This window comes from Ranitomeya variabilis, chromosome 4, assembly GCF_051348905.1.
Source record: "Ranitomeya variabilis isolate aRanVar5 chromosome 4, aRanVar5.hap1, whole genome shotgun sequence".
NCBI classification, from domain to species: Eukaryota; Metazoa; Chordata; class Amphibia; order Anura; family Dendrobatidae; genus Ranitomeya; species Ranitomeya variabilis.
In genome coordinates this window covers 410576300-410602536 of record NC_135235.1, presented here as the reverse complement: position 1 = coordinate 410602536, position 26237 = coordinate 410576300, and the positions used below count along the sequence as shown (strand labels likewise).

The window sequence follows — 26237 nt, the reverse complement described above, 5'->3', positions numbered from 1 at the left end:
GTTTGGGCACAAGTCAGGGCTCGGAAGGGAGGTAGTGACGTTTTGAAATGCAGGCTTTGATGGAGTGTTCTGCGTGCGTCACATTCCATTTGCAGAGCCCCTGATGTGCCTAAACAGTAGAAACCCCCACAAGTGACCCCATTTTGGAAACTAGACCCCCCAAGAAACTTATCTAGATATCTGGTGAGCACTTTGAACCCCCAAGTGCTTCACAGAAGTTTACAACGCAGAGCCGTGAAAATAAAAAAATCATTTTTCTTTCCTTAAAAATGATGTTTTAGCAAGCAATTTTTTATTTTCACAAGGGTAACAGGAGAAATTGGACCTCAAAAGTTGTTGCCCAGTTTGTCCTGAGTACACTGATACCCCATATGTGGGGGTAAACCACTGTTTGGGCACAAGTCGGGGCTCGGAAGGGAGGTAGTGACGTTTTGAAATGCAGGCTTTGATGGAGTGGTCTGCGTGCGTCACATTCCATTTCCAGAGCCCCTGATGTGCCTAAACAGTAGAAACCCCCCAAAGTGACCCCATTTTGGAAACTAGACCCCCCAAGGAACTTATCTAGATGTATAGTGAGCACTTTGAACCCCCAAGTGCTTTACAGACGTTTATAACGCAGAGCCATGAAAATAAAAAAATCATTTTTCATTCCTCTAAAATTGTTTTAGCAAGCAATGTTTTATTTTTGCAAGGGTAACAGGAGAAATTGGACCCCAATAATTGTTGCCCAGTTTGTCCTGAGTATGGTGGTACCCCATATGTGGGGGTAAACCACTGTTTGGGCACACGTCGGGGGGCTCGGAAGGGAGGGAGCACCATTTGACTTTTTGAACGCAAGATTGGCTGGAATCAATGGTCGCGCCACGTTGCGTTTGGAGACCCCTGATGTGCCTAAACAGTGGAAACCCCTCAATTCTAACTCCAACACTAACCCCAACACACCCCTAACCCTAATCCCAACTCTAGCCATAACCCTAATCACAACCCAACCCCAACACACCCCTAACCACAACCCTAACCCTAATCCCAACCCTAACCACAACTTTAACCCCAACACACCCCTAACCCTAACCATAACCCTAACCACAAGCCTATTCTTAATCCTATTTCCAACCCTAGCCCTAATTCCAACCCTAACTCTAATTCCAACCCCAACCCTAAGGCTATGTGCCCACGTTGCGGATTCGTGTGAGATTTTTCCGCACCATTTTTGAAAAATCCGCAGGTAAAAGGCACTGCGTTTTACCTGCGGATTTACCGCGGATTTCCAGTGTTTTTTATGCGGATTTCACCTGCGGATTCCTATTGAGGAACAGCTGTAAAACGCTGCGAAATCCGCACAAAGAATTGACATGCTGCGGAAAATACAGCGCAGCATTTCCGTGCGGTATTTTCCGCACCATGGGCACAGCGGATTTGGTTTTCTATAGGCTTACATGGTACTGTAAACCTGATGGAACACTGCTATGAATCCGCAGCGGCCAATCCGCTGCGGATCCGCAGTCAAATCCGCACCGTGTGCACATAGCCTAATTCTAACGCTAACCCTAGTTCTAACCCTAACCCTACCCCTAACCCTACCCCTACCCCTAACCCTAACCCTAGTTCTTACCCTAACCCTAGTTCTAACCCTAACCCTAGTTCTAACCCTAACCCTAGTTCTAACCCTAGTGGGAAAAAAAATATTTTCTTTATTTTATTATTGTCCCTACCTATGGAGGTGATAAAGGGGGGGGGTCATTTACTATTTTTTTATTTTGATCACTGTGATAAGTTTACCACAGTGATCAAAATGTACATAGAACGCATCTGCCGGCCGGCAGATTCGGCGGGCGTACTGCGCATGCGCCCGCCATTTTGGAAGATGGCGGCGCCCAGGGAGAAGACGGACCGACTTCGGGAGGCTCGGTAAGTATGAGGGGGTGGTGGGGGGTGGATCGGAGCACAGGGGGGGGATCGGAGGACAGGGGGAGCGGACAGGAGCATGGGGGAGCGGACAGGGGGACGGAGGGGGGTACCGGACAGAACGGAGGGCTGGGGAGGAGATCGGGGGCGGTGGGGGGGGGGCAGAACATGATTTCCAGCCATGGCAGATGCTATTGCAGCATCGGCCATGGCTGGATTGCAATATTTCACCATTTTCATAGGTGAAATATTGCAAATTGCTCTGATTGGCTGTTGCACTTTCAACAGCCAATCAGAGCGATCGTAGCCACGTGGGGGCAAAGCCACCCCCCCTGGGCTGAAGTACAACTCCCCCTCTCCCTGCAGATCGGGTGAAATAGGAGTTAACCCGATCTGCAGGGACGCGATCATTCCATGACGCCACATAGGCATCATGGGTCGGATTGGCACCGACTTTCATGACGCCTACGTGGCGTCAAAGGTCGGGAAGGGGTTAATATAAGATGAATGATGGGGGTGCTGTGACTCTGCCATGTTCTGAAGCCAAGATATGAGAATTATAAGTATTGCTGGTACAATCTGTAACTTTGAGGAGAGGGGAGGGTGAAGGTAAACCAGCCCCTTTAGTGATGTCACAAGCCTGCAGGTATAAGTGACTGCACTTAACCCAGCCTTCATTCTTGCCTGGGATTTCTCTACTGAAAGACCTTCTGATGCACTGGGATATTTGGGCTCCGCCTGCCAGCATGGTTAGCTGAAATGATCTAAGCAAATGTGAGTTTTATATTTCTTTAATCCATTTTTTTTTTTATAATTGCTGTACATACTTTGTCTCATATTGTAACATCTTTATATACCTTTTATAAACACTGCCTAATCTTTTGGAGTAAACTATAAAATTACTAGTTTCGTCTTCTACATACTCTGTGCGAATTTTCACGTGCCTGAAGTAATTACGCTACTAATTTGGGTTGAGTCGAACCCCTCTCTGTGAGAAATCTGAGCTGGTGGCAGCGAAGTGTGTTCTGGGCTAGCTGGGTGCCGCTGGCAGCGACGGGGTGGGGTTTTATAATCTATTGTCTGGCTGTGGCCTGAGCATTTATAATTCCCTTGCTGCAGCGTGCCTGCTAGCCAGTCCACAGTGAAGCGGCTTGTCTGGCGACTAATTATCCCAGGTGTAGTTCCCTGACTGACCTGAGGGTAAGGGGGCGCCGGAGAGCTGCAAGCTCTGAAGCGGAACTGGAAAGCGGGATATACATAAATCCCTGCAGTTCGTAATATTGTAGCAGCAGTGGGAAAACTAAAATAAGCCCCTGTGGTAAATTGATAGGTCAATAGCCTTGTTTGTGCTTTATCACATTGTAGCAGTGGAGGGATAACTAAGATAAGCCCCCTGCACATGTGATAGCCGTGTGCTGGCCAAAGGTCACCCACGATCTGTGACCCATTGGTGTCGGCACGGTGGGAATCGTGACAGGTGTGCTGCCTGATACTACAGGGTCTGCGTATGGGGTGCTGCCTTATACTGCAGGGTCTGCCTATATGGGTGCTGCTTTATTCTACAGGGTCTGCCTATGGGAGTGTTTCCTTATACTACAGGGTCTGCGTATGGGGTGCTGCCTTATACTGCAGGATCTGCCTATGGGAGTGTTTCCTTATACTACAGGGTCTGCCTATGGGGTGTTGCCTTATACTACGGGGTCTGCCTATGGGATGCTGCCTTATACTACAGTCTGCCTATGGGTGCTGCCTTGTGCTATAGAGTCTGCCTATGGGGGTGCATTATCAATATCTACTACGGTATATTCTAGTAGGCCTATGGGGAGTGCATTATACTATATGGAGGCTTATGGGGAGTATATTATACTATATAGAGGCTTATGGGGAGTACATTATACTATATTTAGGACCATCTGGTGCATTATACTATATGGAGGCTATCTAGGGGGCATCATACAGTGTGGAGATTACAGTGAGGGGGCCATCGTACACTGTGGGGATTACAGTGAAGGGGCCATCATACAGAGTTGGAGCCATCAAACAGTTTGTGGGATACTAAGGGGTCAGTATAATGTGTGGGTGGTACTATACAGCGAGGGGGCATTATACTGTGTATAAGGGAGCATCATACTGTGTATAGGGGAGCTGTACAGGGGGCAGACTCTGGACATTATTAAATGTAAAGTGGGCACTTATTGTTATAGGGGAACTCAGGTTACTGTGACTATCAAAGAGGCACACAGGGCATTATTACTTTCTAGGGTGCAAAATATGGACACTGTTTTCTAGGGCACTTGCACCCGACATTACTATATTATAGAGGGTTGCTTTAGAGTTTAGAAGGCACAGAGACCCACACAGCAGGTGCAGTAATAGGGTCACATATGACAGCGGCTCAGTATTGCTGTATTAGCAGGATGAAGAGTTTGTGCAGGTTGGGAATAGATGGTGATTCCTGGAATATGAGAAGTGAAATGTGTCTTTGTTATATTCTTTGCAGACGAGTCATGGCTGGAAGAAGTTGTGTTGGTCTGGGCCAGATGGAAAAGATGGGAAAAGTGAACGATTCCATCAGAAAGAACACCAGTGGTAAGTCATTATCTGTAACTCAACTGTGATCTCTATATGTTCTGTAGGACTGACCATATGGCGGTAATATCCATGTTGGTCTTTATATAGAGATTATCTTCAGTAACAGCATGGTCATCTGCTGAGGTTCTCCTCCACCATTAGGGTGCGTCACCCAGTTGTAATCAAGGTTACCTGGTTAGGGGCCCACTCAGAAGCTTCGCCCCCCCCTGGACCCAAACCCTAGCTACACCTCTGCTTGCTCGCCTACATTTTGGCAAACTGCAGTCAGGCTTTTTATATCTCCGCATCAGCAATGGGGTCTTCCTGGGTCTCCTGCCATAGCATTTCATTTAATTCAAATTTTGAAGGATAACTCGCGCTGACACTGATGCACCTTGTGCCTGCATCTTGAATTTCTTTTAAACTTGCTTGGGGCTGCTTATCCACCATCAAGACTATCCTGCATTGCAACCTTTCATCAATTTTTCTCTGCTGTCCACGTCCAGGGAGATTAGTTACAGTGCCATGGGTTGTACTCTTCTTGATTATGTTGCTCTCCGTGAACAAAGGAACATCAAGATCTCTGGAGATAGACTTGTAACCTTGAGATTGTTGATATTTTCCAACAATTTTGGTTCTCAAGTCCTCAGACAGTTCTCTTCTCCTCTTTCTGTTCTTCATGCTTAGTGTGGCACATACAGACACACAATGCAAAGATTGAGTCAACTTCTCCCCTTTTTATCTGGTTTCAGGTGTGATTTTCATATTGCCCACACATGTTACTTGCCACAAGTGATGTTGACTGAGCATCACATACTTGAAACAAAGTTGTTTACCCACACTTTTGTGTCCCTTTTTCGGGTTTTGTGTGAAGTTATGTCCGATTTGCCTTTTTTTCTGTTTTTTTTTTTGTGTTGTTCCAATACACAGAAAGTAAATAAACATGTAAAATAAAACTTGTGTAATTGTAATAATTTTGTGGGAGAAATGCTTCGTTTTCTGGAAAAATTTCAAGACTGCGTCCCCTCTAGTCTACCACTGTAAGGAGTCTTCAGGGCTGCATGCACTTCTGTCAGCCTGCGACCGGACGGGAGAAGATGCAGAGAGCATGTCTGTAGCACACGCCTGACTACTGCCTCAGCGATGCAGCTTCAATCTAAATACTGGGCAGTGCTGCACTAAGCGGGAGAAGAGGCAGAGATAAATGTGTCTTTGCTTCTGTTCTCCTGCAATTTTCTGCACTGCCTAGTGTTGTTTATGGAACAATCAGGGATCTCTGGAGGCAGAAGCAGTCAGGCGGGTACTACTAACCTGCGCTATGAATCTTCTCATGCTCTGGGAGCTGGCCATCCAGCCTCACAGTGACAGGCTTATAATCTATGCTGTGTCATGGCAGCTGCTGTTCAGGACCTTACTACACAGCCTGAAAGAGGCACTTGACCACTGATGTAGTCGTGGTGTTGTTAGGACACAGTACAGCAGCTGTGTTGCCGCCCATGAGACATGTTCCCATAGACAACACTACAGCACTGGTCACCACTGGTGAGTTTCTTATTTCACCTCAACACCAATTAAACACTACACAGCAACACAAGCCTCCAATGTTATAAATGTAAAAAAAGAAATAAAAGCACAAACATACAATGATATAAACAAAATGAATAATACCTGCTGTCACTTATCAGGATCCTGCACGGGTTGCTCTGTGGTGCGCGCTGTCATAGAGTGGTGACGTCACTGTGATCTCAAGCCACAGGACCACTACATTATGTCATAAGGTGAATCCGTCAGGTGACGAGTAGTATGTATTATTGTGTGTTTTTCTGATGGCACGCTCCTCAAGTCACCTGATTGCAACTTATTACATGAGGAAATGGTCCTGTGATTAGAGCACAGTGTCGTCATCACTCCTGGTGCCATCATACGCCGCAGAGCTGCCTGTGCAGGATCCTGAAGGGTGACAGCAGGTAGCAATCATTTAATTATTTTTCGGAATTCCAAGACACCATGTAATATTACACTTAGCACAGACAACACTGTTAAAGGAGTGTTCTCAAGCTTAAAAGATATCCCTTATCCAAGGGATAATTTTCTGATTTCTTGCGTCCTACTGCCGTGGCCCCCACCGATCCCAATAATCAAGACTCTGAAGATCCCCGGCTAAATGTCGTGGAGGTTGATCATGTGCAATGAATGGAGTGTTAGTGCACATAATCAACCTCCACTCCATTCAAGCAGGGATCTTTACAGTAGAGTTCTGATTCTTGGAATCAGTGGGGCCACAGTGGTCAGGCCCCCAGCATTCAGAAAGTTATCCTTTGGATACAGGATCATTTTTAAACTTGAATACATCCCTTTTAAGGGATATCATCCATAACGTGGCCATATTTTTGTGGCTTTGTTATGTCCACAATTTCTTATTCAGTTGTGGGTCTTATGACCCAAACTTATAGCATCATGTATGCTTGTAATGCTGTATGCTCAGACCCTCAGTCATGTTAGGAATTGAAGATATAAGTCATCTCAAATAGGCTAGTGATCCCCTAATGGGATGAGAATTGCTGTGTGAATCTAGCTTTAGCCCATAGACCAGTTTCTGCAAAATGCTTTATGGACAGGTCCAATGACTTGTCTTTTCAGTGACCACCTTTGAATAAAATTACAGACCACAACGCAATCTGAGATTGGATGGAGATGTCTGTGAACAGAAATTTTCAAGTCTTGTCTCAGATTCTCACTGGGATTTAGGTCTGGACTGATTCTGGGCCATTTCCATACATGAATATGTTCTGATCTAAACCATCCATTGTAGCTCAAGCAGTATGTTTAGCATCGTTGTCCTGCTGGAAGGTGAAGCTATGCCCCATTCTCAAGTCTTCTGCAGCCTCTAACCAGTTTTCCTCCATTATTGCCCTGTATTTAGCTCCATCCATCTTCCCATCAACTCTGACCAGCTTCCCTGCCACTGCTGAAGAAAAGCATCCCCACAGCATGATGCTTCCACCACCATGCCTGACGGTGGGGATGGTGTTTTCAGGATGATGTGCAGTGCATTTTGTTTTTAGCCATTTTGGTATCATATTCTTAAATTTACATTGTCATCAATATTAGCAATTTTCAGAAATTGGGTAGCAAATGTATGGCTTCCCACAATTCACCTGCAACCTTTTCCCTTTACAATCACACAGATCAGAGTATGCCTAAAAGCCTTGCTGTTGAAGAGCCTGTCTGTGCTGCCTATGTCCATGTGACTGCTGAAAAATGGCCAGTGTGAAAATCACAAGATTATTGATTATTTTTAATATAGATAGTGAAATGGAAATACAAAAATACATAAAAAATACATTTAAAAAAAAAAGAAGATTTAAACAGTAGGTCATATTCTGATAACACATTCTCTTTATATAGCTTCTAAACATGTAACATGACAACCACGCTCTGCAAATGGTACTATAAGATCTCAAGGAGAATCAGTAGCCAAGAATCTGTACATATGCGCATATCTAGAAATATATAGATAAATCTCACAGATGGGTCAGAATCTAATAGTGGCTTGGGTATCTTAGCAATGCATGCTCATATTGTGTTACAGGGAGGAGTGTTGAGTATTAAGATCGGATGGCTCTGTGACCTTGACCAGTCTTGGGATCTCTGCGTTCCTCGCTACAGCTTTACCAGACTCGACAGTGTTTCAGAAAAGAACAATGTTTCTCCAGGATATAACTTCAGGTATTTGCATTTTTCTCCTATGTAAATGTATATTAAGCATATCGAATATTGTGATGATAATGTAACCATGATGTACAAGCTTGGACATACTTCTAGTGTACCAGTGGTATCATAGTTGGAGCTTGGCTGTAAGTTACAGCAATCAGATTATTTAAAAAGTAAACCCCTTTAGGACTGGTTTTTTTTCTTTTTGGCTTGAACCCCACCAAATTATAATCCTAAACATTGAATACCAATATAATGAAACATAATGAAATTGCTGAAAAAGGAAAATATATTATCTGGAGTGGTGTCACATTGTAACATTTTACATTTGTTTCAGATATGCACGATACTACATGCGCTCCGATGGTTCCGAGTTCCGGACCTTGATCAAAGCCTTCGGCATAAGAATTGATGTCCTTGTTTATGGCAATGTAAGCTCACAGCAATAAGCAATGTCTTTTTATATGTAAGGAAAAAAGTGGCTTATGGTTTAGTGTTCAACTATGTTCCTCCAATGTAAAGTAAGCTGCTGTAAGGACACATCTTACAGTGAATACTTCTAAACATACAGTTTTGCTCAAAAGTTTACATACCCCTGCAGAATTATTGCTTCCTTGGCCTTTTTTAAGAGAATATGAATGATAATACCAAATATTTTTCTCCACTCATGGGTAGTGGTTGGGTGAAGCCATTTATTTTCAAACTACTGTGTTTTCTCTTTTTTAATCATAATGACAACCCAAAACATCCAAATGATCCTGATCAAAAGTTCACATACCCCATTTCTTAATACTGTGTATTGCCCCCTCTAACATCAATGACAGCTTGAATTCTTTTGTGATAATTGTGGATGAGGTTCTTTATTTTTTCAGATGGTAAAGCTGCCCACTCTTCTTGGCAACAAGCCTCCCATTCCTGTAAATTCCTGGGCTGTCTAGCATGAACTGCGCGCTTGAGATCTCCCCAGAGTGGCTTAATGATATTGAGTAGGGTTGAGTGACTTTAACTTTTTCAGGATCGAGTCGGGTTTCGCGAAACCCGACTTTGTCAAATGTCGGGTCGGGTGAAATCGGCTGATTATTGCGAAAAGTCGGGGATCCGACCGAAACACGAAACCCAATGCAAGTCAATGGAGAATCAAAGTCGGCAGTGAGTGGAGGACAGGAAAACACCAACAGAGCCCATTTTAATGGCAAAAACATCAATTCTTGTTACTTAAGCTTGTCAATCTTAATTTACCTTATAATAATAGTTAGCCATTGAAAATTTGGGGGTCATTTGGCAACAGTTGTGGGGGGAGTAGGGCTGGCTCAAGTTTTTTGTGGGCCCAGGAAACGCGGACTACGTCACGGTGGTGGAGCAGGGAGAGGTAAGTATTTCAACTTTGCAAGTGCTGTGATCCTGAGCAAGCAGGGGGGGCACACTCGTTCGCATTGCCACTGGCACAGGGCCCCTCAAAGTACGGTGTTGTGATTGACGGCGGGGGCGCCTCCCACCGGCAGAGACACTTTTGCGTACTATGAGGGGCCCTGTGCCAGTGATGTCGCCAACGAGTATGCCCCCCCACCTGTTGAGGGAACCTGCACTTTCATCTGCACCTTCCTCTTTGTCCCCGTGTAAGGTGGTATAGTATGCGGGAAGGGGAACCAGACTTTCTGCAGGGTCAGATACTGGCTATGTAGAGTGCAAGGGGAATGTAGTGGTCTGGGTCAATGTACCGGCAGACTCATCTAGCAGTAGCTGGGCAATGGGCAGGATGAGGAGGAAACACAGATATAGGCCCAAAGAATAAAGTAGGCTAAATGCAGTTCAAAATTGGTAACAGGAGTAAACAGGCAGCACTGCTTTGTTCAGTGGAGGAGAACAGCAAGGAGTGGCAGACACCGTTAGTAGGCCCAACCAAACCAGTAGGCCAAATGCAGTTTTAAAATTCCTATAGGCTGAAAGCCTGAAGATTGAAGCTCAGGAGAAAAACACAGGAGAATACCAAGGAGCGGCAGACACTGTTAGTAGGCCCAACCAATCTAGTAGGCCAAATGCACTTTAATATGTGATATCGGCTACAAATTGAGGCTCTGCTTTGTGCAGTGAAGGACAGCTGTATTGAGTGGCGCAGACAGACACAGGTAGTAGGCCTAAATTTAAAAAGTTGGCTCAATGCAGTTTAAAATTGGTTACAGGGGTACACAGGCGGCAGAGCGTTGTTAAGCGGAGGATGATTGTCAGGACTGGAGTGGCCCAGACAGACTTAGTAGGCCTAAAATAAAAAAGTTGGCTCAATGCAGTTTAAAATGGGTAACGGGTACACAGGCAGCACTGGTTTGGTCAGCGGAGGACAATTGCTAGGAGTGGCGCAGACAGACTTACTAGGCCTAAAATAAAAAAGTAGGCTCAATGCAGTTCAAAATGGGTAACGGGTACACAGGCAGCATTGTTTTGGTCAGCGGAGGACGATTAGTAGGAGTGGCGCAGACAGACTTACTAGGCCTAAAATAAAAAAGTTGTCTCAATGCAGTTTAAAATGGGTAACGGGTACACAGGCAGCACTGGTTTGGTCAGCGGAGGATGATTGCTAGGAGTGGCGCAGACAGACTTACTAGGTCTAAAATAAAAAAGTAGGCTCAATGCAGTTCAAAATGGGTAACGGGTACACAGGCAGCATTGTTTTGGTCAGCGGAGGACGATTAGTAGGAGTGGCGCAGACAGACTTACTAGGCCTAAAATAAAAAAGTTGGCTCAATGCAGTTTAAAATGGGTAACAGGGGTACACAGGCAGCACTGGTTTGGTCAGCGGAGGACAATTGCTAGGAGTGGCGCAGACAGACTTACTAGGCCTAAAATAAAAAAGTTGGCTCAATGCAGTTCTAAACTGGTAACAGGCGTAAACTGGTGGCACTGCTTTGTTCGGTGGAGGACAACTGGAATAAGTGGCTGACACAGTACGTTGGCCTAAATAGTAAAGCGGGCTAAATGTCTGCAAAAAAAATGTTCGTAAATAAACAGGTGGCAAAGCAACGTACAGGGGTGGGTTCCTCTGCTGAGTACCAGATAGTGGTAGTTCGCGCACAGTATTCACATGTCAAAATGGAGGGCATGGTCCCTGTATATATTTACTATCATCTCTCAATATGTATTGGCAGTGCCATTGAAAGATTTAACAGCACCGGCTAAACAGCGGTGGAGCACTGTTTGAGCTGGGGTGGGGGACACTCTCTCGTGGGCGGCGGTACTGGCCCAGGGCCCCTCATATTACGATGGTGTGTCTGACGTTGGGTGTGCACCCCCACCGCCAGAGACACTTAATTGTACGATGAGGGACCCTGTGCCAGTGCCGTCGGCCAAAAGTGGGCACACCCACCTGTCCAGGCAAACGGCACTCGCACGGGTGCTTGCGCCAAGTGGTGACCACGGGCCCAGGGGGGGAGTGAGCCCATTTAGGGAGGTGTTAAAAATGGCCTATGGTGGACATTCAGCAGCAGCAAATGGAGGAATTGGAGCAGTCAGTAAGAGGAGTCCAAAAGCAAGACCTTTTTAAAGGAAAGCTACGTGTCAGCAGGGGAAGGTGGGGCAAAAGAATTTGAAATCCATGATTGATTCATTTTAATGAAGGTTAGATCATCAACATTTTGGGTAGCCAGACGTGTCCTTTCTTCGGTCAGTATTGAACCAGCAGCACTGAAGACTCTTTCTGATAGCACACTGGCAGCAGGGCAAGCGAGCTCCTGTAATGCATATTCTGCCAATTCAGGCCAGGTGTCTAGTTTAGATGCCCAGTAATCAAAGGGGAATGACCTGTGAGGGAGAACATCGATAAGGGAGGAAAAGTAGTTTGTAACCATACTGGACAAATGCTGTCTCCTGTCACTTTGAATCGATGCAGCTGTCCCTGTCGTGTCAGCGGTCATTGAAAAATCACTCCACAAGCTTGTCATAAAACCCCTCTGTCCAACGCCACTTCAGATTTCTGCACCGCTAGCACCTCTGCCATGTTGCCCCCTACGGCTCGTGTGAGAAGCATCACCGCCGCTGTGTGCTGGGAATGCCAGAACCAAACGGTCTACAAGAGTTGCTTGTTTGGTAGCCAATATTTGCTCTCATGTGGCATGATATTTTGCAATTTCCCTTTGTAGCGTGGATCCAGTAGGCAGGCCAACCAGTAATCGTCATCGGTCATCATTTTGACAATGCGGGGGTCCCTTTTTAGGATACGCAAGGCATACTCAGCCATGTGGGCCAATGTTCCAGGTGTCAATTCACTGCTTCTGCTGGGTTGAGGAGCACTTTCTTGCAAATCTACATCACAAGTGTCCCGCAAGAAACCTGTACCAGACCTTGCAACGGCACCAGTTTCTATTGCCCCCTGAGAAGCTCCCTCCTCCCATACATATTCAGCCCCATCATCCTCCTCCTCATCCTCTTCGTCTGCCACCTCGTCCTGGACAGTTCCCTGACCAGACAATGGCTGACTGTCATCAAGGCTTCCCTCCTCCTCGGCTGCAGACGCCTGCTCCTTAATGTGCGTTAAACTTTGCATCAGCAGATGCATAAGTGGGATGCTCATGCGTATGATGGCGTCGTCTGCACTTACCAGCCGTGTGCATTCCTCAAAACACTGAAGGACTTGACAGAGGTCTTGTAGCTTCGACCACTGCACACCAGACAACTCCATGTCTGCCATCCAACTGCCTGCCCGTGTATGCGTATCTTCCCACAAATAAATGACAGCATGCCTCTGTTCACACAGCCTCTGAACCATGTGCAGTGTGGAGTTCCACCTTGCTGCAACATCTATAATTAGGCGTTGCTGTGGAATATTTAGCGATCGCTGATGGTTCAGCATACGGCTGGAGTGTACGGGCGACCGGTGGATGTGCGAACAAAGTTTTCGCACCTTCAGGAGCAGGGCTGGTAACTCTGGATAATTTTTCAGGAAGCACTGCACCACCAGGTTCAAAGTGTGAGCCAAGCTAGGTATGTGTTTAAGTTGTGAAAGGGCTATGGCAGCCATAAAATTCCTTCCGTTATCACTGACTACCTTGCCTGCCTCAAGATGTACACTGCCCAGCCATGACTCACTTTCTTGCTGCAAGAACTCGGCCAGTACTTCCACGGTGTGTCTGTTGTCGCCCAAACAATTCATTTCCAACACAGCCTGCTGACGCTTACCACTAGCTGTTCCATAATGAGACACCTCGTGTGCAACACTGGCAGTTGCGGATGGAGTTGCCAGGCGACTGCGCTCTGTGGACGAGCTGTCGCTTCTGGAGGAGGAGGAGGAGGAGGAGGGGTGTCGAACGCCTACTGCCAACTGTTTTCTAGACCGTGGGCTAGGCAGAACTGTCCCACTATGGCTGTCCCCTGTGGACCCTGCATCCACCACATTAACCCAGTGCGCCGTGATGGACACGTAACGTCCCTGGCCATGCCTACTGGTCCATGCATCTGTGGTGAGGTGCACCTTTCCACTGACAGACTGCCTCAGTACATGGACAATGCGGTCTTTGACATGCTGGTGGAGGGCTGGGATGGCTTTTCTCGCAAAGAAGTGGCGACTGGGTAGGTCATAGCGTGGTACTGCGTAGGCCATCAGGTCTTTGAAAGCTTTGCTTTCGACCAACCGGTAGGGCATCATCTCTAACGAGATTAATCTGGCAATGTGGGCGTTCAAACCCTGTGTATGCGGATGAGAGGATGAGTACTTTCTTTTCCTCACGAGAGTCTCTTCTAGGGTAAGCCGGACAGGAGACCTGCAGATGGTGGAGCTAGCGGTGGTCATGGCGGATTGAGAGACAGTTGGTGATGTTGGCCTTCATACAGTCCTTCCTACCAATAACCTTCTGATTCCCTGCCTGCTTTGGCCTTGCGACGATCCCTCCACATTTGCTGCTGGTGGTGTCCGAACCGGTGGGCTTACAGTGAGGGAAGCAATGTAGTGTTGCTGACTACCTTCATTCTGATCAGGTGCACCAACGGTACAGGACGTTTGGTAATTAGTCCAGGCTTGCAAGTGCATGCTGGTTAAATGTCTATGCATGCACGTTGTATTTAAATTTTGAAGAATCTTCCCTCTGCTAAAGGTCTTTGAGCATTTCTTACAGATCACTTTAGACTGATCATTGGGATCTTGGTCAAAAAAATGCCACATTGCACTCTTCCTACTATGGAATTCCTTTACAGGCATTGCACGCTGTGCAACTTTCAGCGGTTGGCCACGCTGTCCTAAAACTGTTTTTGTCACACGTTTTGGGCCTGATACGGGCCTGGCTGATGACAGCTGTTGTGATGTAGATTGGTGTTGCTGCGGATAACCCTCCTCCACTTGTGAGCTAGTGCCAGCGGCACCCTCTTCCCCCAATGGCTGCCAATCTGGGTCAAGAACTGGGTCATCTATCACCTCCTCCTCCACAATGTCATGTGCACCTTCCTCAGTGTCACCGTGTAAGCCGGTGCTATAGTGTTTGGGACAGGGCACCATAGTCTCATCAGGGTCAGATTCTGGCTCAGGAAACTGCGAGGTCAATGTAGTGATCTGAGTCAATGGAACAGCATCATAATCTAGCTGTGGCTGTGCATCAGTGCACTCCATGTCCGATTCTTCTTGTAATGGGCAGTGTACAATTTCCCTTTCTAACCCTGGCACGGTATGGGTAAAGAGCTCCATGGAGTAACCTGTAGTGTCGCCTGATGCCTCCTTCACTTTTGGTTTGGGAGAAGGACACAAGGAAACGTCTTTTACCAGACCGGAAGCATCCACTGACGACTGGCTGCTCTTAGATTTTGAACTTTGGGAAGAGGAGGCGAAAGAGCTAGAGGCTGAGTCAGCAAGGAAAGACAAAACTTTTTCCTGCTGCTCCGGCTTTAAAAGCTGTTTTTCTACTCCCAGGTAAGGGAACCTTCGAGGCCTTGTGTAGCCAGACGATGACGCAGGCTCAACACCTCCAGCCTTAGGTGCTACTGTGCTTTTGCCACTACCACCAGATGCAGCACCACCACCACCATCAGTGCTAGCTGGCAACCCCCGCCCATGGCCTCTTCCACCGGACTTCCTCATTTTTTGGGGGGAGACACTGAACCACAACTCTGGCCCAGTGGTATAAAACAACACTATGAACGTGGCAGAAAGTGGCTGCCTGATATACGACACACTAGCAGTACGGCAGAATATAAACTGTGTGAGAAATACTATCTCACTTTTGGGGGGAGACACTGAACCACAGCTCTGGCCCAGTGGTATAACACAACACTATGAACATGGCAGAAAGTGGCTGCCTGATATATGACACACTAGCAGTACAGCAGAATATAAACTGTGTGAGAATTACTATCTCACTTTTGGGGGGAGACACTGAACCACAACTCTGGCCCAGTGGTATAACACAACACTATGAACGTGGCAGAAAGTGGCTGCCTGATATATGACACACTAGCAGTACTGCAGAATATAAACTGTGTGAGAATTACTATCTCACTTTTGGGGGGAGACACTGAACCACAACTCTGGCACAGTGGTATAACACAACACTATGAACGTGGCAGAAAGTGGCTGTAATTATTATAAAAAAAAAAAAAATTACTGCAATAACACGCTCCCTAGTCCCTACAATGATCTCAGGACAAGTATGGCAGCAATAAAAAGGACTTCAGAACAAAAAAGTGTGTACAAATAAACAAGACAGGTAACTGTGCAGAAAGGAGCAACAGGATTTTTGCTTTGAAAAAAGCAGTTGGTTTGTACAGCACCGTGCACACAGCTATGCAGCTGCTGCACTAAAATACGACCTCCACTGTCCCTGCACAAAAAGGTGGTGTGGGACAGTGAAAATCGCTCCAGTACAAGCGGTTTGGGGGTTTATATTTCCTCCCTAACTCTGTCCCTGCTTCTGACTAACTGCAGCAAACTCTCCCTATGCTCAGATTGGCAGAAGTAAGATGGCGGTCGGCGTGCACGCCCCTTTATAGCCCCTGTGACGCCGCAGACAGCAAGCCAATCACTGCCATGCCCTTGTCTAAGATGGTGGGGACAGAGACCTATGTCATCACGCTGCCCACACTCTGCGTCCTCCTTCATTGGATGAAAAACGGTGGTAACAGCGTCATACGAAATGCAACTTTGGCGCTCTGATCGTGTACCACATGGCCGATCCCACACTAGGATCGGTTCGGGTTTCATGAAACCCGACTTTGCCTAAAAGTCGGCGATTTCTGAAAATGACCGATCCGTTTCGCTCAACCCTAATATTGAGGTCAGGAGACTGAGATGGCCACTCCAGAACCTTCACTTTGTTCTGCTGTAGCCAATGACAGGTCGACTTGGCCTTGTGTATTGGTCGTTGTCATGTTGGAACATCCAAGTAAGTCCCATGCGCAGCTTCCGGGCTGATGAGTGCAAATTTGCCTCCAGTATTTGCTGATAACATGCTGTATTAATCATTCCCTCAAATTTGACCAAGTTTCCTATACCTTTGTAGCTCACATATTATTATTATTATTATTTATTGTTATAGCGCCATTTATTCCATGGCGCTTTACATGTGAGGAGGGGTATACATAATAAAAACAAGTACAATAATCTTAAACAATACAAGTCATAACTGGTACAGGAGGAGAGAGGACCCTGCCCGCGAAGGCTCACAATCTACAAGGGATGGGTGAGAATACAGTAGATGAGGATAGAGCTGGTCATGCAGCGGTTTGGTCGATCAGTGGTTACTGCAGGTTGTAGGCTTGTCGGAAGAGGTGGGTCTTCAGGTTCTTTTTGAAGATTTCGATGGTAGGCGAGAGTCTGATGTGTTGTGGTAGAGGGTTCCAGAGTAGGGGTGATACGCGAGAGAAATCTTGTATACGATTGTGGGAAGAGGAGATAAGAGGGGAGTAGAGAAGGAGATCTTGTGAGGATCGGAGGTTGTGTGTAGGTAAGTACCGGGAGACGAGGTCACAGATGTATGGAGGAGACAGGTTGTGGATGGCTTTGTACGTCACGGTTAGGGTTTTGTACTGGAGTCTCTGGGCAATGGGGAGCCAGTGAAGGGATTGACAGAGGGGAGAGGCCGGGGAATAGCGGGGGGACAGGTGGATTAGTCGGGCAGCAGAGTTTAGAATAGATTGGAGGGGTGTGAGAGTGTTCGAGGGGAGGCCACAGAGCAGGAGGTTGCAGTAGTCAAGGCGAGAGATGATGAGGGCATGGACTAGGGTTTTTGCAGATTCTTGGTTGAGGAATGAACGGATTCGTGAAATATTTTTGAGTTGAAGTCGGCAGGAAGTGGAAAGGGCTTGGATATGTGGTTTGAAGGAGAGATCAGCGTCAAGGATTACCCCGAGGCAGCGAGCTTGTGGGACTGGGGAGAGTGGGCAGCCATTTACTGTAATGGTTAGGTTCGTTGGGGGGGTCGCATGAGATGGGAGAAAGATGATGAATTCTGTTTTGTCCATGTTAAGTTTCAGAAATCTAGCGGAGAAGAAGGATGAAATAGTGGACAGACATTGAGGGATTCTGGTTACATAGCTACATAGTTATTAAGGTTGAAGGAAGACTTTAAGTCCATCTAGTTCAACCCATAGCCTAACATGCCCTAACATGTTGATCCAGGGGAAGGCAAAAAAAACCCATGTGGTAAGAGTAAGTTCCACCATGGGGAAAAAAAATTCCTTCCCGACCCCACATACGGCAATCAGACTAGTTCCCTGGATCAACGCCTTATCAAGGAATCTAATATATATACCCTGTAACATTATACTTTTCCAGAAAGGTATCCAGTCCCCTCTTAAATTTAAGTAATGAATCACTCATTACAACATCATATGGCAGAGAGTTCCATAGTCTCACTGCTCTTACAGTAAAGAATCCGCGTCTGTTATTATGCTTAAACCTTTTTTCCTCCAGACGTAGAGGATGCCCCCTTGTCCCTGTCACCAGTCTATGATTAAAAAGATCATCAGAAAGGTCTTTGTACTGTCCCCTCATATATTTATACATTAACATAAGATCACCACTTAGCCTTCGTTTTTCCAAACTAAATAGCCCCAAGTGTAATAACCTATCTTGGTATTGCAGACCCCCCTGTCCTCTAATAACCTTGGTCGCTCTTCTCTGCACCCGCTCTAGTTCAGCTATGTCTTTCTTATACACCGGAGACCAGAACTGTGCACAGTATTCTAAGTGTGGTCGAACTAGTGACTTGTATAGAGGTAAAATTATGTTCTCCTCATGAGCAGATGCTCATGCCTCTTTTAATGCATCCCATTATTTTATTTGCCTTTGTAGCAGCTGCCTGACTCTGCCCACTGAATATGAGTTTGTCATCCACCCATACACCCAGGTCTTTTTCATTGACGGTTTTGCCCAGAGTTTTAGAATTAAGCACATAGTTATACATCTTATTACTTCTACCCAAGTGCATGACCTTACATTTATCCCCATTAAAGCTCATTTGCCATTTATCAGCCCAAGCTTCTAGTTTACATAAATCATCCTGTAATATAAAATTGTCCTCCTCTGTATTGATTACCCTGCAGAGTTTAGTGTCATCTGCAAATATTGAAATTCTACTCTGAATGCCCCCTACAAGGTCATTAATAAATATGTTAAAAAGAAGAGGGCCCAATACTGACCCCTGTGATACCCCACTACTAACCGCGACCCAGTCCGAGTGTGCTCCATTAATAACCACCCTTTGTTTCCTATCCCTGAGCCAGCTCTCAACCCACTTGCACATATTTTCCCCTATCCCCATTATTCTCATTTTATGTATCAACCTTTTGTGTGGCACCGTATCAAAAGCTTTTGAAAAGTCCATATACACTACATCTACTGGGTTCCCTTGGTCCAGTCCGGAACTTACCTCTTCATAGAAGCTGATCAAATTAGTCTGACATGAACGGTCCCTAGTAAACCCGTGCTGATACTGGGTCATGAGGTTATTCCTCTTCAGATACTCCAGTATAGCATCCCTTAGAATGCCCTCCAGGATTTTACCCACAGCAGAGGTTAGGCTTACTGGCCTATAATTTCCGAGTTCAGTTTTTGTCCCCTTTTTGAATATTGGCACCACATTTGCTATACGCCAGTCCTGTGGTACAGACCCTGTTATTATGGACTCTTTAAAGATTAAAAATAATGGTCTATCAATGACTGTACTTAATTCCTGCAGTACTCGGGGGTGTATCCCTTCCGGGCCTGGATATTTGTCAATTTTTGTGATTTTTAGACGCCGCCGTACTTCCTGCTGGGTTAAGCAGGTAACATTTAATTGGGAATTTTTATCACTAGTCATATTGGCTGCCATGGTATTTTTTTTTTTGTAAATACTGATGAAAAAAAGTCATTTAGCATATTGGCTTTTTCCTCATCCTCATCCACCATTTCACCCAGACTATTTTTAAGGGGGCCAACACTATCATTTTTTAGTTTCTTACTATTTATGTAGTTAAAGAATATTTTGGGGTTATTTTTGCTCTCTCTAGCCATGAATCTCTCTGTCTGAATCTTTGCTGCCTTGATTTGCTTTTTACAGAATTTATTTAATTTTTTGTATTTATTTAATGCCTCCTCACTAGGGTTGAGCGAAACGGGTCGTTCATTTTCATAAGTCGCCGACTTTTGGCAAAGTCGGCGTCTCATGAAACCCGACCCGATCCCTGTGCGGGGTCGGCCATGCGGTACGCGATCATGGCGCGAAAGTCGCGTTTCGTATGACGCGAGTAGCGCCATTTTTTCAGCCAATGAATGAGCGTGGGCAGAGTGATGACATAGGTCTTAGGGGAGTGAACGCCTATCGTCATATTATCGCTTGTGCGCAGTAGGGATTTGGAATGTGCAATACGAAATTTTCTGTGCTGGGACGGAGGAGGAGGAGGAGGAGGAGGAGTTTTTCGGCCGAAACCCGACTTTTAACGGTGGTCGGCCGATTTCACTCGACTCGACTTTTAAGACAGTCGGGTTTCACAAAACCCGACTCGACCCTAAAAAACTAAAGGTTGCTCAACCCTACTCCTCACTACCTACTTCCTTTAATTCTCTAAATGCTTTCTTTTTGTCACTTATTGCACCCCTTACAGCTTTATTTAGCCATATTGGTTTCCTCCTATTTCTAGTATGTTTATTCCCATACGGTATATACTGTGCACAGGTCCTATCCAGGATGCTAATAAACGTCTCCCATTTTCTTTGTGTACTTTTATGTTTCAGGATATTGTCCCAGTTAATTGCACCAAGATCCTCTCTCATCCGTTGGAAATTTGCCCTCCTGAAGTTTAGTGTCCTTGTCACCCCTCTACTACACATCTTATTAAAGGAGACATGAAAACTTATTATTTTGTGATCACTATTCCCCAAGTGACTCCCAACCCTTATATTTAATATGCGGTCTGGCCTGTTGGTTAATATTAGGTCTAGCAGTGCCCCCCTTCTTGTTGGGTCCTGAACCAGTTGTGAAAGGTAATTGTCTCTCTTAGTTGTCAAAAACCGATTACCTTTACTGGAACTGCAGGTTTCTGTTCCCCAATCTATTTCAGGGTAGTTGAAGTCCCCCATAATAATGACTTCTCCTTGAGTCGCAGCTTCATCTATTTGCTTTACAAGGATATTCTCCATTGCTTCCATTATTTTTGGAGATTTATAACAAACCCCTATCAGTAATTTATTATTTTTCCCCCTCCCCTTATCTCCACCCACAGGGACTCTACATTTTCATTAGATTCACCTATATTATCACGCAGGATGGGTTTTAAGGTCGATTTTACATACAGACACACCCCACCCTCTCGCTTATCTGTACGGTCATTTCTGAAAAGGCTATAGCCCTGCAAGTTAACAGCCCAGTCATGGCTCTCATCCAGCCATGTTTCAGATATCCCCACCATATCATAATTATGTTCCAACAACATTAGTTCTAATTCATCCATTTTGTTGGCGAGGCTTCTGGCATTAGTATACATGCACTTGATGTTCCTCTCTGTACCTCTATTCTTTCTTAAATTACTAACTGTTCTAACCCCACCCCCCATGCCACCGCCACCCCCATTTTCCTTATTTGTGCCCAGGTCTCTATCTGCACTTCCCCTCCTATAAAATGAATACCCTCCCCCCCAATCCCTAGTTTAAACACTCCTCCAACCTTCTAGCCATTTTCTCCCCCAGCACAGCTGCACCTTCCCCATTGAGGTGCAGCCCGTCCCTAGCGTAGAGCCTGTAGCCAACTGAGAAGTCGGCCCAGTTCTGCAGGAACCCAAACCCCTCCTTCCTACACCAATTCTTGAGCCACTTATTAACCTCCCTAATCTCCCGTTGCCTCTCTGGCGTGTCACGTGGTACAGGCAGTATTTAGGAAAATACCACGTTGGAGGTCCTTGCTTTCAGCTTGCAGCCTAATTCCCTGAAATCATCTTTAAGGACCTTCCACCTACCTCTAACTTTGTCATTTGTGCCAATGTGCACAATGACCGCTGGGTCCTCACCAGCCCCTCCCAGTAATCTGTCCACCCGATCAGCGATGTGTCGGACTCGAGCGCCAGGTAGGCAGTACACCGTTCGACGATCCCTGTCTTTGTGACAGATTGCCCTATCTGTTCCCCTAATAATTGAGTCCCCCACTACCAGCACCTGTCTGGCCTGCCCTGCTCTCCTATTTCCCCCCTTACTGGAGCAGTCACTCCTCCGGCTTTCAGAGGACATGCCTGGCTGCAGCAGTGCTACCCCTGTACTGGTACCCCCCTCATCTGCTAACTTAGCAAACTTATTGGGGTGAGCCAGATCAGGACTAGCCTCCCTGGCACTCTTCCCTCTACCCCGCTTTCTGAATGTCACCCAGCTACCTACTTCACTGTCCTGCAGCTCCATCCTACCATCCCCCTCCTCATCTATCCCATTAAGCGTCTGCTCTGTGAGCAGAAGACTCCTCTCCATATTGTCTATGGATCTCAGTGTTGCCAGCTGCACATTTAGATCCAGAATCTGGGATTCCAAATGCACAACGTGCTCACATCTCGCACAGCAGTATGCACCCTCGACCGGCTGATTAAGGACTGCATACATGTGGCAAGATGTGCACTGGATGGCATTAACAATACTGGTGCACATTTCCTAATGGGGATTGCACCACACAGAAACGTTAAATAAAAAATAAATACAAGTATTAATTAAAAACAGACAGCAATTCCTCCCTTGGAAACTCCCTGATTCCAAAGTCACTGAATCACAAGTCACACTTACCGCCGTCCACACTTATGCTCAGGTCACACTCAGCTCGCTCACACTCGCTATGCTGAAGATTTATAGATTTTTTTTTTCCTCTATTTCCCTTCAACAACAAGCCACCTTGCTGTTCAAATGCACTTCCAAAAAGGTTAGTAGGGAGGTGATATCTGGTCCAGAGATGTAGATCTGTGTGTCATCAGCATAGAGGTGATACTGAAAGCCATGAGATTCTATGAGCTGTCCCAGGCCAAAGGTGTAAATGGAGAAGAGCAGGGGCCCAAGGACTGAACCTTGTGGGACTCCGACAGATAGGGGGCGAGGTGAGGAGGTGGTGTGTGAGTGGGAGACGCTGAATGTCCGGTCTGTTAGGTATGATGAGATCCAGGATAGGGCCAAGTCTGTGATGCCAAGTTATGAGAGGGTCTGTAATAATAGGGAATGGTCCACTGTGTCAAAGGCAGCTGACAGGTCGAGGAGGAGGAGGACAGAGTAGTGTCGCTTGCTCTTGGCGGTTAAGAGGTCGTTGGTGACCTTAGTTAGGGCAGTTTCAGTGGAATGGTGTGCCCGGAAGCCAGATTGTAAGCGGTCAAAGAGGGAGCAAGAAGAGAGATGGGAGGACAGTTCAAGGTAAACGTGTTGTTCCAGTAGTTTGGAGGCATAAGGGAGAAGTGATATAGGCCGATAGCTAGATACAGAGGATGGGTCAAGAGAGGGCTTTTTGAGGATAGGTGTGATGGAGGCATGTTTAAAGCTTGAGGGGAAAACACCAGTTGTTAGTGATAGGTTGAAGAGATGGGTTAGGGTTGGGATGAAGACTGTGGTGAGGTTTGGGATGAGGTGGGATGGGAGCGGGTCAAGCGCACAGGTGGTGAGATGCGATCTTGAGAGTAGAGTGGAGAGTTGATCTGTAATGGTGGAGAAGGTGGTTTTGGAGGTGGAGGGCTGGGAAGTCGGGATGAAGGGCTCTTGGGGTTGTTGACCAAAACTGTCTCTGATGCTATCAATCTTCTGCTTGAAAAATGAGGCAAAGTCTTCAGCGGAGATGAGTGGGGAGGGATGAGGTGCTGGGGGACAGAGGAGAGAATTGAAGGTGTTGAATAACTGTTTAGGGTTGTGAGACAGGGAGGATATGAGAGATGAGAAGTATGTTTGTTTAGCTGTGGCGAGTGTGGTCTTGAAAGTAGTGAGGGACTGTTTGAATACGATGAAGTGCTCATTGGAGTGGGATCTTTTCCATCTGCACTCAGCAGCCCTGGAAGCTCGCCTCAGTTCATTGGTCAGGCTGGTGTGCCAGGGCTGTCTGTTGATTTTGCGAGCTTTGGCATGTGTAAGTGGGGCAGCAGATTCCAAAGGTACAGCTATTGTGGTGTTATATAGAGCGGCAGCGTCATCCGCATTGTGTAAAGAACTTAGGTCTGTGAGAAGGAGGAGGGATTCAGAGAATGAATGTAGGTCAAGATGTTTAAGATTTCTGCGAGGGTGTGAAAGTTTGTGGGGTGGGGATTGTAGACATGGAGTGGAGAGAGATGAGAATGTGAGAAGGTTGTGGTCAGAGAGTGGAAGAGGTGAGTTAGAGAGGTTAGATAGGGAGCAGAGGCGGGTGAAGATGAGGTCCAGTGTGTGACCATCTTTGTGAGTGGCTGCAGAAGACCATTGAGTGAGGCCGAAGGAGGAAGTGAGAGATAGAAGTTTAGTGGCAGCTGAGAGGGAAGTGTCAATGGGGATGTTGAAATCGCCCATGATGATAGTGGGGATGTCCGCAGAAAGGAAATGAAGTAGCCAGGTGGTGAAGTGGTCAAAGAAGGTGGTGGCTGGCCCTGGGGGGCAGTAAATGGCAGCCAGTTGGAGGTTGGAGGGGGAGTAGATGTGCACAGAGTGCACCTCAAAGGAAGGGAGGGTAACAGAGGGTGGCAGTGGGATTGGGGTGAAGGAGCAGTTATCTGACAGGAGACATATCCCAAAACATCAGTGATCCACCTCTGTGCTTTACAGTAGGAATGGTTTTCCTTTCATCATAGGCCTTGTTGACCTGTCTGCAAATGTAATGTTTATGGCCAACAAGTTCAATTTTGGTCTCATCACTCCAAATTACCTTGTTTCAAAAGTTTTGTGGCTTGTCTATGTGCTGTTTTGCATATTGTAGATGAGATACTTTGTGGCATTTGCACAATAATGGCTAACTTCTGGCGACTCGACAATGCAGCCCATTTTTCTTCAAGTGCCTCCTTATTGTGAATCTTGAAACAGCCACACCGCTAGTTTTCAGAGAGTCCTGGATTTCAGCTGATGTTATTTGTGGGTTTTTCTTTGCATCCCAAACAATTTTCCTGGCAGTTGTGGACAACATTTTTGTTGGTCTACCTGACTGTGGTTTTGTTTTTACAGAGCCCCTGACTTTTCATTTGTTAATCACAGTTTGAATGCTGCTGACTGGCATTATCAATTCCTTGGATATCTTTTTGTATCCCTTTCCTGTTTTATACAGTTCAGCTACCTTTTCCCGTAGATCCGTTGACAATTCTTTTGCTTTCCCCATGACTCACAATCCAGAAATGTCAGTGGCTGGATGAAAGATGCAAGAGTCTGTCTGGATCCCAGAAACTCACTCAGCTTTTATGCGCACACACTGATTACAAGCAAACAGGTCACAGGTGATGATGTTACCTTTAGTAGCCATTCAAACCCATTTGTGTCAACTTCTGTGCATGTTATCAGGCCAAAATCACCGGGATATGTCAACTTTTGATCAGGGTCATTTGGATTTTTTGGGTTGTCATTATGATTTAAAAAGAGAAAACACAGTAGTTTGACAATAAATGGCTTCACGCAACCACTAACCATGAGTGGAGAAAAAGTTTTGGTGTTATAATTCATATTCTCTGAAAAAAGGACAAGACAGCAAAACTTCTGCTGGGGTATGTAAACTTTTGAGCACAACTGTACATTGTCAACATGGCCAATTAAGTAGTCATTAAAGTCAGTATACCTGCAGGTTTCAAATGCTCAAAGTCATAGTTGTTGTTTGGGCAAATAGTGAAGGCCTACATGCACATGAGGTAAAAGTCATTTTCTGCAAGATCAGCCTGCCACCTAATGTGTTTGGGGGACTGACAACTTTCCGCTGACAAATGATGTCATGTAAGAAGGATCAGGCCTGATCCTTCTTACCAAATCTCCAAACGTGGCCATACGCTTTAAGGGGCACCCGTCATCAGGCCAAAAGTGACCAGTTTTTGCTTTTATTTTATTTTTGTTGCTGCCCTGAGTATCCTTTCTTTTATTTATTTGCTATGCGCTTCCACAGATTTTTATTTAGTGTCCATTTTTATGGTCTTTATTGAGTATTCTCTGGGGGAGTGTCTTTAGGTTACTCTGTATTATTATTCTGTGAGCAATGCCCCATTATAAAGACCATAAAAATTAACACAAATTAAATTGGCTCCTATCTCTGGAACCACATATCGGATTTAAAAAAGACTGAAAAGCAGAATACTCAGGAGAGCAGCAGGAATAAAATAAGAGCAAAAACTCGCCACTTTTTACCTGTTGACAGGTCCTCTTTAAGGCCAAAATGTGCTTGGCCCCGGGAATCAAAAGAGGGATTGGCTGTGATAGGGACAATCATTTTGATTTTGGAACCTAGACTGTGCTGCTTGAGTTTATTTGACACTTGGCTTACTGATAAGTATTCATTCATCGTTTTGTATTCTTGTCTTACCACACATTTAGGCTATTTTCCTCTTTTCTTTTCTCCAGGCTGGGAAATTCAATATTATTCCAACTCTTATCAATATTGTCGCAGCCTTTACGTCTGTTGGTGTGGTGAGTTTTATTTTTATATATAAAAATGGATATA

At 45.8% G+C, this 26237-nt stretch overlaps 1 protein-coding gene across 1 annotated transcript in view; it reads left to right on the top strand.

The window, feature by feature from the left end:
* Nucleotides 1-26237, top strand: part of P2RX3 (purinergic receptor P2X 3) — a 154427-nt gene that overhangs the window by 113471 nt on the left and 14719 nt on the right. The window contains exons 8-10 of the mRNA XM_077251172.1: nt 8069-8205; nt 8528-8621; nt 26138-26203. Of these exons, the coding sequence (XP_077107287.1) occupies nt 8069-8205; nt 8528-8621; nt 26138-26203 (297 nt within the window). The remainder of the gene's footprint in view (nt 1-8068; nt 8206-8527; nt 8622-26137; nt 26204-26237) is intronic.